This window comes from Artemia franciscana, chromosome 15, assembly GCF_032884065.1.
Source record: "Artemia franciscana chromosome 15, ASM3288406v1, whole genome shotgun sequence".
In the NCBI taxonomy this organism is placed as follows: domain Eukaryota; kingdom Metazoa; phylum Arthropoda; class Branchiopoda; order Anostraca; family Artemiidae; genus Artemia; species Artemia franciscana.
Window position 1 is genome coordinate 17,765,037 of NC_088877.1, and position 12,302 is coordinate 17,777,338.

At 37.3% G+C, this 12,302-nt stretch overlaps 1 protein-coding gene across 4 annotated transcripts in view; it reads left to right on the forward strand.

Annotated features, from left to right (window-relative positions):
• Positions 1-12,302, forward strand: part of LOC136036117 (tachykinin-like peptides receptor 86C) — a 186,594-nt gene that overhangs the window by 57,606 nt on the left and 116,686 nt on the right. For 3 of the 4 annotated variants that reach the window (XM_065718133.1, XM_065718134.1, XM_065718135.1), the window contains one exon: positions 6,610-6,757. In XM_065718133.1, the coding sequence (XP_065574205.1) occupies positions 6,622-6,757 (136 nt within the window). In that variant the 5' untranslated portion in view covers positions 6,610-6,621. Of the gene's footprint in view, positions 1-3,057; positions 3,455-6,609; positions 6,758-12,302 lie in introns of those variants that run through there. The other variant, XM_065718136.1, reaches the window with a different exon arrangement.

Genomic DNA, 12,302 nt, shown 5'->3' on the forward strand with positions numbered 1-12,302 from the left:
TTTAGCCCAAAAAAATTAATATACAAATTTAGTTTTAATTGTTTATGTGCGGAGAGCAAAGATCAAAACATGCATTAATTCAAAAACGTCCAGAAATTAAATAAAAAAAAACTTTTTTTAACTGAATGTAAGGAGCGACATTAAAACTTAAAACGAACAGAAATTACTTCGTATATGAAAGAGGCTTTTCCTCCTCAACGCCCCGCTTTTTACGCTAAAGTTTTTTACTGTCTTAAAAAGTAGAGTTAAGAGAAAGAGTCAAACTTTAGCGTAAAGAGCGGGGCGTTGAGGAGGAAAAGCCTCTTTCATATACGAAGTAATTTCTCTTTGTTTTAAGTTTTAATGTCGCTTCTTACTTTCAGTTAAAAAAAACTTTTTTTTTATTTAATCTTAGTTAAGGCCAATCAAATCAGAATTTTTCATAGAATATTCTGATTGGCTAATAATCGAACCCTTTTCACATAGAGAAAAAAACTGCAAACTCCAAACCCGCTTGAAATTTAATTCCGGTGATTAGATTATGCAAAAGCATCTCCATACTAATCCAGTCAAGGAGAAGAAAAAGAACCCTATACAATCTTCATTAAACTCTTAAACAATCCAAAAAAGAAGAAGAAGTATGGAAGAAAGAAGATCGTCCGGTAGTGGTGGAACGGTAAAACGGAACTGATTTCAGTGTCTGCTCATTGCAAATGGTAAAATCCAGCGGAGTAATTTCGTTAAAATCCTGATGGGGGTGGCAAAGTTGGACCCGGTTTTCCAAGTCAAGTGGAAAATGTATGACAGTGCAATAAGTATGAAAATGGTACTATATGGGCCATGTAGTACCATAAAGGTAAAGCTATACTAAAGAAAACTAATCTGTTTCTGTGGATACTTTAATTATGTAGACCTATCTTAATTTTAACAAGATTTTTTAACTTGCTAAATTTTAGCTTGGGGGAGGGGACAAATCGGGGCAGTTGCTCCCCCCGCGCCATAACAAATTTGATCTCTGGTAAAATCTGAACCTGTTCCGGGTTTCGGAACAACGTGTATTTTGGTATTATATAAATTTCATTGTGAAGAGGCCTTAATCAGTTCAATGCACAGCTTAGATACCAATATTGCACTGCTATTGGTATCTAAGCTGTGGTTCAATTAGATAAGGGTTCTCTCTTTTTGGTGCAAGGCAAGATACAGGTTTAGACTCGTGATAAAACTGCTAGTTTCACAGGGAGACTAAACCTTAAGATTGGGGTATGATAGGGTTGGGAGACATTCCTTTAATCTGGTATTGTTTTGAGAATTTTCTATACCAACAATTACACCAGCGTGCAAAACACACTCTGATGCAAGTAGATTATGCCATGTCGAGCCAGTTGCATATCAAAACTTTGATTCATACTGAAGAAGAGTCGAAAAAATGCGAAAAGTTTTGATTGTGTTATCTGATCGATGCTTGGGACAAACTACATTGTATGAAATGCACGCCCAAATTGTGGGGCTGCGCAAGAATCCACCTTCGAAAGACCTAACTTTTGTTAACACCGCAAACTATTGATAATTCAAAAAATATGAAATTTTTTCAAACAGTTCGTGGTGACGAACTGTTTGAAAGGAGCGACCCGGCTCAATAGTAACCGAAACTCTAAAAAACGGGATTTTGATAGCAATAGTTTTTTATTGTTGCAAGAAGTAGAACTGTTACAAAGAGTCAAACTTTAGCGTAAAGAGTGGGACATTGAGGAGGGGAGAGCTTCTTTCAAATACGGAATAATTTCTGTTCGTTTTAAGTTTTAATGTCCCTCCTTACTTTCAGTTGAAAAAAAAATAGTTTTTTATTTAATTTTATAAAAAGACGCCATTGTTTCCTTACTGTAAAAGATTTCGCTTGTTTTCTCCCTGTAAAATTTACGCGAGAGTTCCCCGTGCTGTAGGTAATCGAATTAGAAGGCTACTGTATTTCAGTTCTTACTATTTTATTCTGTAAATTTTCCGTTTTCCTCTAACCGACATATGAGCAACTAGTTTCATTTATTTTTTTTATAAACGCTAGAGGTAACGCGATCCCTGCCCGACCCAAAGTTCAGACAAGACTGGTTATTTATAAATATAAAATTCAGAATAAATTAGGGGGCTGAATGTAGATTGTCACAAGAAAAAAAAATATGCATACTTGCGGGACTGTATCCAGAAGTTTTGTTCGGGGGAGAGAGGTGGGTGGGAGAGTATGTCAAAAGAACTTTTTGGGGGAGGGGGTAATGTTTTACCCCTATTTTAAGTCCAATTTACGAGTTATAGAAGTATTTTTTAGTTGATAAGGAGAGACAGTTTTTCCCCTGTATTTTAAAACCAATTTGAGAGTCTAAGAAATGCTTTAGGAGGGAATAGGTTCAAAATCGGTAACACCCACCCCTGGATGTGTCCCTGTTCGATTGGCTACATATTTCTACTCTTTAATTGTGGGCATGTTCAATCTTGACGTATGACAATTCTTTTTGATTTAATGGGGCGTCATTAATTACAAAACAAAGAAAGAAAAAGAATGAGCATCTTAAAACTAGATAGCCGTTTCTGAGCTCATTTGCTCAGTTATAAATCCTAAAAGTAATATAACTTGAATGCAAGAAGAAAAACGAAGCAACATTTTAAAAGAAATTACTGTCAGTAACAACATTTAGCAGCACACCTCCAAAAGAGAGACACCCCTCCTTCTTCCTCTCATATATCAGTTATAAAGCATAAAAGTAATGTAACTTAAAAGAAAGATGAAAAACGAAGTATAAATTTAAAAGAAATTACCTTAACGTGCAGCAACATGCCTGCAATATTAGGAACCCCCTCCCTTCTCCGAGGTTAGCCATCCGCATCCTGTCCAACGGTTTGGATGGCCAGCAGTTAAAATGGGGAAAAAAATGGTCAAGTTCCCTTTGGATCTCGCGACCTTTCGGAACAATAACAATTATATACACGCTTTTCATGTCAGATCATCCCAACCATGGAGCTATAGGCTACTGTTGCTTGGCCTACTTAATCCCGCTCCCGTTGTCAATACAACTTCCTTTGATGGCAATTATCTATTTTTCGGAAGTAATTCTAAAATTGAACTCGTGGTATTGTAACATATGTGAAAATCTTATAACGAATTATATCAGGAAGCTACTTTAGCCACACTGTGAAGCTCTGCTAATCGTGAATGAGAAAAAAGCACCTCTGCTATCCTCGCAATCATCTCAGAAATAAACTCCTTTAGTGCTTCACTTGCTTGTCAGTGACGTCAAATGTGAAATGAAATGAATGAAGTGTAATTAGTTGTTTGCATTATTTGGTCAGTTTTGGTTTGGTTTTGGCGTTGTTAAGGTTTTGTTTGGATGGTTGTATTGTGTTGAAGATATGGACGAAAATAATGCCATACATTCAAGGATAGTAGATGAAACTTATGACGTTTATTGGTCAAATATTTTCTTTTATGGTATGTCAAAGGCTTATATTTATTTCTGCACGGTGTTAATTTAGAGAAATATAGGAGTGGGACAAAACAAAATTTTTAAAGTCTAGGTTGACAATGTTTTTTTTCTTCTTTTCAATGAAAACGCAAAAGAAAACACTTCTATGAAAATGCCAAAAAAGCCAAAGAAAAAAATGCAACAGAAAATCCCCCAAAAATTTCGAAATCTAGGGGAGAGGCAATGCTTCATTTACTGATGAGAGTGGGCATTGGCAGATCCAGAGTGTTATCTGGAATAACTTTTTTTGCTCAATAAATCCGTATAGATGTAGATTGTGTGGTTAAAATGCAGCCTAGACAAGTGGGGGCACTGGCGGATCCAAGGGGCTGGGGGGACCACGGGCCATATCCAATAATTTTTTGGTGCCCTCTTATCCTGTTTTTTCTTCTTTTTTACTCCTTTTTTTTGGAATAAGTTTGTCAATTTGGTCAATTACTGGCACCTGGGGCCCTCAAGATATTGCTCATTGGCACCCTTGTTACATTGGGCCTCCCCCAAGATTTTGCTCTAGATCCATCCCTGAGTAGGGGGGTTGTCTTCCCCTGGATCCACCACTAGCGGTTTATGGGTAGACCAAGCAGCAAAAAGGGCCAAACTAGAGAACATGTATTGAACGGTGTAAAATTTAATATCTCGAAAATAAGGAGATTTTGAAAGTTTAGGAGAGTGCCTTCTTGGGATGGGTAAGTCATTTGGAAGAATTGAGTTTTGAACCGAATAACAAACCGAAGAGGCGGTAGACAGGTCCCCATAGATGTATCCAAATTTTGCTAATTGTCTAGCTACGGAGTGGTGAGCTTTGTAATTGTTACGAGTAAAAGCCTGAACAATCATGGCAGCTCCATTAAAACAAGCATGAATACTTACGTATAACATTCCTAATAGTGTACGAGTTTACTCTACCACCCCTTGAAGCGATACTATATATGCTTTCAATATATTTTGCGGGACTCTTCTTGTTATTTTATGGGAAACAGATTTAGTGGTTGGCAACTCCAGAAGGAAAAACTACCAAATTTTGAAAACCACTTTAGAAAATTCTAAAAAAACTAGTATTCCTAGAAGGCCCATCACTTTACCCCCTCCTCCTAATGTGCAAATATGTAGCCCAAATAACATTATTAAATTTTCTTCGATTGTTGCCATTGCCCTTGCTTGTTTGGCGTTAAATAAATTTGAAGATAAAAAATCGCCTATGGAAAATTGATTGAGTATGATTAATTCAGGCTGTTTATTTGCACGTTGGGAAGAGGGGGCCGGTGAAGTAAATTGATACGTTTTTTTTGGAATGATCTAAGACCTTATTTTAGAACTCTTAAAAATAGTTTTCAGAATTTTATAATGTTTTCTTCTGGAGTGTTTCCTTCCAACTACTAAAATAGTAGCTGTTAAGGCCAATTGTCGGGAAGAAAAGAATAGAAATAAGGAAGTATTTGTATTTGACAGGCTTTCCTTCAAATGTGTCCCTCTGTTTAACAAATACTGTGAACCTTCTTATATCTATGTCGACCTTGGGAATAGAAACAATGATTATACCGATGGTGTCCATTTAATTCGTCGTATGAGAGAAAGGTCTAAAAAGTTGCTTTGAGCTTCTGTCAGCACCCCTTAATCGTATGGGTCTTTAAAAACTTTCAAATCTGAATTTTATTTCTATAATTCAAGTTGGATGGTCCTTTTTCCGTTGATTTGATTGTATATTAATCAAAAACGAGATTAAGTGGCCAGGAATCTCATTTGCGATATTCCCTTTTCAAATGTTAATGATTGCATTAGTAATGTCCGAGTGCATATGGTAGGGTTTCTCCTAATCGCTGTCTATTTTACCGTAGGGTGCTAGGATACCTCTAGGATGCTTCTTGTGCTCTTTCCGTTTTTATGGCACTTGGTATTAACCAAGTGACATATAGCAATCGCAAATTCTGTCGGTCTGTCGGTCCCGGTTTTACTACTTTAGCCATTTCCAGGTAAGCTAGGACGATGAAATTTGGCAGGCTTATCAGGGACCGGACCAGATTAAATTAGAAATAGTCGTTTTCCCGATTTGACCATCTGGGGGAATTGGGGGGCCGGTTAATTCGGAAAAAATAGAAAAAATGAAGTATTTTTAACTTACGAACAGTTGATCAGATCTTAATGAAATTTGATGTTTGGAAGGATATCGTGTCTCAGAGCTGTTATTTTAAATCCCGACTGGATCTGGTGACATTGGGGGGATTGGGGAGGGGGAAACCTAAAATCTTGGAAAACACTTAGAGTGGAGGGATTGGGATGAAACTTGATGGGAAGAATGAGCACAAGCTCTAGATACGTGATTGACATAACCGAAACGGATCCGTTCTCTTTGGAGGAGCTGAGGGGTGTGTGTGTGTTAATTTGGAAAAATTAAAAAATTGAGGTATTTTTAACTTAAGAACGGGTGACCAGATCTTAATGAAATTTGATATTTAGAAGGAATCCATGTCTCAGAGCTCTTATTTCAAATCCCGACCAGATCTGTTGAAATTGGGGGGAGTTGGAAGGGGAAATCTTGGAAAACGCTTGGAGTGTGGGAATCAGGATAAAGCTTGGTGGATAGAATAAGCAAAGGTCCTTGATTAGTGATCGACGTAACCTTACTGGATTCGCTCTCTTTGGGGGAGTTGGGGGGAGGTGTTGAGTGATTTGGCGTTTGGTGCTTCTGGACGTGCTAGGACGATGAAAATTGGTAGGCGTGTCAGGGAGCTGCACAAGTTGACTTGATAACGTCGTTTTCCAAGATTCGACCATCTGAGGGGCTAAAGGGAGAGGAAAAATTCGAAGAAATGAGGTATTTATGACTTACGAGTGGGTGATCGGATCTTAATGAATTTTGATATTTAGAAGGACATCGTGACTCAGAGCTCTTATTTTAAATCCTGACCGGCATTAACCCTCTGATTTTCCTTTTAAATCAATCTATTGATTCTTAGAATTTTGTTAGAGCTCATACCATATGAGCTGTGAACTCTTCTTGCCTCGTCGCAAGTGCCATATAAGTTCTTAGCTCTTGTTTTAATTTCCGTTAGATTTGTAATACGAGTAATATTTTTAAACCATTGAAATAGGTTGATCCATAACATTTTTTTTTTGGTTTCAGGCGGTCTTCTAAATGGACAAGGAAAATATTACTACTCAGTCACAGCAGAACATATCCCATGTTATTTGTGAAACGATTTATGACAGTATACAAACCGGTCTAGGATATCAAAATAGAACAAACGTCGAATATGATGGTTATCATTCAGGTTAGTTTTGGGTTTCATAAGTGTTAAATAATTTGAACACTAGTCTTTCTTTTTGTCCCCCGCTAGAACGGAATGCCTTTGCCGTCAAATGCAAAGAAAATCTTCAAATTGAACATCAATAGCTTTACCTCCTATCTCTTGAAAGAGACAGGAGACTGCCTCCTGTCACAGTAGCAGGTGATTTCCATTCATAAGTAGGTGCTTGAAAGAACTTTACTAGTAGCCGATACCTTTTAACAAACTAAAATAGAATGTTGCCATAAAATCATCTATGAGTTATCAGTTCAATCCATCAAGAGATCCCTGTATTGTATTTCGTATTCTTAAAATACATGTGGCATGTAATTCGTATGACAAACACAAATAAAGTTTTCTAATTTTTAAATTTTTAAATTCGATGGTCTACTTTTGGACTATTAAAATCTGTTTTTATTGATTGAAAACATTTAATAGGCTATACAATGAAGATACAGACTTTGAGGCAAGACCTTGTAACACCGTTGATTCAAATGTTCTGGTGAAGTCCTAGCTTATAAAAAGTGGCACAATGAATGTCAGTTTGTGCAAGAGAAAATAAACGATACATCCATCTTTTGTTGAATGTTATTGTACATAAAATCAGTAAACGACATTTTAGGACCACTTGGTCGATACGATGACCTCTGGAAAAAAAATAATAAAAATAAACACGCACCCGTGATCGGTCTTCTGGCAAAAAATACGAAGTTCCAATAGATAGGAGCTTGAAACTTTTGCAATAGGGTTTTTTAATACACTGAAGGCGATGGTGTGACTTTTGGTAAGATTCTATGACTTTTAGGCGGTGTTTTCCCCCTGTTTTCAAAAATAAGGCAAATTATCTCAGGCTCGTAACTTTTGATGACAAAGACTAAATTTAATGAAATGACTAAAAATTAAATTTAAAGACTAAATTATATATTTAAAATCAGCATCAAAATCCGATTCTTTTGATGTATCTTTTAATATCAATATTCCGCATTTTAGAGTTTCGTTTACTATTGAGCCGGGTCGCTCCTTACTACAGTTCGTTACCACGAACTGTTTGATAAGCAATAAAAAAATTCTCTAATTGGGTTAGTATAAATTTCAGGATGCAGGGAAAATATCTTTTTTGTTCTTTTCTTGCGTTAGTCTTGGTATTTTCTGACCTCAAAGACTTTGTTCATGCTTATTACCAAAGCTGAGAAGAAATATTAACTTGGAACTTATATAGAAATTTTTCCTGTCGAGGAGTGTTAAAGTTACTTTTTGAGAGAAATTTAACAGATAATTACCGAGCAATCATGATTGATTATTATCTGTACTGTTTGAAAATTCATATCTAAAAATTTTGGTTGTAATTATTAGTCTGGTGAGTGTGTATAACAAATCACTTATTAATTATCGACTAGCCCTAGGTACATGTCTGTATTTATTTAGCCTTAAATTGTGGTTAATAGGTAGGTGGGTCCCGAAGCTTCCGTTATTTTGGAGATATTCCCTCGTTTCTTTGATTTTGAATATTGATGCTGTGGGACAACCTGCCGGACTTTGAGCTGTGATTTTGGATATTATTTGCGTGAATTGTAACGATGTCAGAAAATTGTCGGTATATATATTTTACGTACTAAACTTTGTTTAAACATACTTGAGACATCAAGATACAATGAAAGATTTAATGGTCAGCACTGGCGTCAATTCTATACTTGTGAACAAATTCTTGAAACCTTTAGTGAGCTGAATAATAGTGTGGATGCATACAGTACGAATCCGACGACTGAAAGAAGGTCTGAAGGTGGCCATAATGTGTTGTTCAGCGATATTTATGATATGATAAAGATTTTACAAAATACTGTGAATTTAAAGTCAGGTTCACGATATGGAGAATTTTTAAGACCCCCCATTGGCCAGAGGATGTCATCACATCTATGACGGTCCGTCTAAATGAGTGTGATAAAAAATAAAAAGAATAGTAGATCAATGCAAAGCTGTTCGACCCCATCCTTTCAAGTGGCCGCTACTTCCAGCACCTGAAAAACTGCTAAATTGGGTGCTCAGTAGTGGCCTAAACCAAGAAAAGACTGAGTTGTGCTCAAATCAGTAACGGTTTATCCAGGAGTTTATAACCCCTGAGCCAGCGCAGAGTATCTAGCAGATTAAGTGTCACCTTGCAGCTTGTATCAAAACGGTCTCTGCTGCCTAAGTCCTGAGCAATTCACCCTCTAATATGTCTGACATTAGATTGAAATTCAAGAACGAAAGGTTCATGGATGTTTCAAAGTTCGTCACACCAGCTACTATCCCAGAAGAGATAATATCTGGTAACTTCCCTTTCACGAAAGCTAAAAGATATGGCAGTTAATAGGCAGTTCAACTTGTATTTGTTGCATCATTATGTAACAGGACTATCTGGAAAAGCATCTAAGTTGAGTAAATTCACCTCAAAGTAACGACGTTGAAAGAAATTCAAAAAGGACCTTCAGGTGCCTATCCCTAGAAAATCTGGCTCGGGACCTTAGCAATTCACCCCACAACCCCGTTGTGAAGGGCCCCACGAAACGACAAGAAAATACTTAGTCGATCGAATATTGTCAATTGTGCCCTCTGTCCCAACAGGAAGAACTATCACCCAAGCTATATCCTATTCTGTCAAGTCAATAAAAAAGCCATGAACAAAGCGTCTCAACCCCGAAAAAGAACAATTTTAAGGTCTTTTGTCCAAAAATCTAAGGAAACAACGCTATGGCGATGGACTATTTCATTGGAATCTGCTCCAATTGTAATTTAAATTGCGCGCAAAAGCATCTACTTACCAACGACAATTTTGCTGTGCTCCAGTCCTTTCTGCGCAATTTGGTTTCATGCATGGAGCCAAACGAAAATTTAAGTGTGGAGACCTAGTGGTGACGCCGCTGCTACAGTCGACAAAAAGATCCTCAGCAAGCTGCACGAATCGTAAGACTCCGACACTTCTGTTAAGTTCTGTTCAGTCCAACTAGCTTTTTACTCATCAATGTATAATTTTCCAACAGACCTCAATAACGATGGTTTTGAAAAACGCTATGCCAAAGTGCATAGTCACCTTATCAGATTCTTGTGTAGAATCGGCAACAGAAGTTTTTGATTTTTGAAGCCTTCCAGTGTAACCCCTCCTTACCTGTTAAGCTAACAGACATTCTTCTAGGAGCAATCCCGGATTGGATATCCTTTTGTGACAAAGATCAGTAGTTTACCTATATTCACAATATTGACTTTACGATTAATATTAAGCATGTGGTAACAAACTTTCCACTTTTGGAAAATATAAGGGTTGAACCCGACCACAGTGCCCCTGTTCAATCTACTGCCAACCATGCAGCTAACAAATACTTTATTAAAACTGAACGGAAAAGTACTGACACGGTGCTGTATCAATACACTTGTGACAATGCCTTGAGCTAAATCAAAGTGCACTCACATCTACCGCAGCACAGTGTCCAAGATGCGATCACGTTAAACGTCTACTGCGAGGAAATTCACCATGGCCCGAAGACTTCGGAAAAGCTAGCCATCCCCTATCGTAATGTCCGCTCTGGCTCTCAAAACCCAGGTTAAGATAAGCGTCTTCTAGTCAACAAGTGAAAAAAAGGTGTTAATTTGTGGTATTATATCTAAAAGGAATTCGATAAGTTCAAATCAGGAGTTGTCATCCAAGTAATTCAGAGCACAAATAAGGATTACCTAAATCTAACGAAAAAACTAAAAAGCTAAGAAGCTGATAAAATTTTAGAGTAAGCCTAAAAGAAATCCGAAAGTGGCGTGGAAGATTTTTAATAGTCCCGTGGCCAGTGGAAAAACGTCTTTATCTGACATTCTGGATGAAGAGTGGTTAATTTAATATCATACAGTATTGTATTCCAAAGACCCTCTGTTTGAGCAGGATTGCGTTAACTGTTTAAACGAAAAACTCGAAACCTCATTAAAAGTGTGGAATACACATGTGGTATTACGGCTGCAGTAAAACTAGCACGTTAATTAAAATACAGAGAGGCACCTTCTCTCGGTGGTATTTGGCCGGATAACCTATGGCTTGACATTGACCTACTGTTTCAACATTATATTTTTTCTTTTTCAGATGCATGTCGAGTTTGGCGTAGTCCTCAGCTAATTTTGTACTGGTGCCCTGTCAAACATCCCCCAAAAAGGAAAAGATCAGAATCAGTGCACAAGATATAAACCAATTACCATATCTAGCATTCTTAGCCCTCAAAATACTTCTTCTCCCTGAAATTCCGGGGAAGCAAAGAATGAAATACGTTCCGTTCTGATTCCGCTGAAATCTAGTTGGGTGTTTGTGCATAGAGTTCTTAAGGAAGCTCTGGCTCTCAAAACCCAGGTTAAGATAAGCGTCTTCTAGTCAACAAGTGAAAGAAAATGGTGTTAATTTGTGGTATTATATCTAAAAGGAATTCGATAAGTTCAAATCAGGAATTGTCATCCAAGTAATTCAGACCACAAATAAGGATTAGCTAAATCTAACGAAAAAACTAAAAAGCTAAGAAGCTGATAAAATTTTAGAGTAAGCCTAAAAGAAATCCGAAAGTGGCGTGGAAGATTTTTAATAGTCCCGTGGCCAGTGGAAAAACGTCTTTATCTGACATTCTGGATGAAGAGTAGTTAATTTAATATCATACAGTATTGCATTCCAAAGACCCTCTGTTTGAGCAGGATTGCGTTAACTGTTTAAACGAAAAACTCGGAACCTCATTAAAAGTGTGGAGTACACATGTGGTATTACGGCTGCAGTAAAACTAGCACGTTAATTAAAATACAGAGAGGCACCTTCTCTCGGTGGTATTTGGCCGGATAACCTATGGCTTGACATTGACCTACTGTTTCAACATATGTTTTTTCTTTTTCAAATGCATGTTGAGTTTGGCATAGTCTTCATCTAATTTTGTACTGGTGCCCTGTCAAACATCCCCCAAAAAGGAAAAGATCAGAATCAGTGCACAAGATATAAACCAATTACCATATCTAGCATTCTTAGCCCTCAAAATACTTCTTCTCCCAGAAATTCCGGGGAAGCAAAGAATGAAATACTTTCCGTTCTGATTCCGCTGAAATCTAGTTGGGTGTTTGTGCATAGAGTTCTTAAGGAAGCTATTGATGAAACCCCTTAGAATGAGGTCCTCTCTCTATGTACAGCATGTATATCTCAGCTGTATTTGATTCGTCTGCACAGCCTAGATTTCCCTTAAATTACTCGAGTATGGTGTGAATTCTCACGTCGTAGGATATTTTTTCTCTGGTACTGGCCCAGATTTGTGCAATTTAGATTGACAGGAATTACCTAAACAGACCGATTAATTTTGTTTTAGACTTTTTAATAAGGATCTGTATCACCCCATCGTGTTTAATATCCTAGCATCCGGGATTAGCAAAAATATATTGCTGGAGAGCTTGGAATCAATCTGTCCAACCTCAGCCTTCTTTCATGTGGTGACGACATGCTGATATTAAGCTGTAATCTTATGTTTCTAAAAGAGAATATTAACGGCCTGAT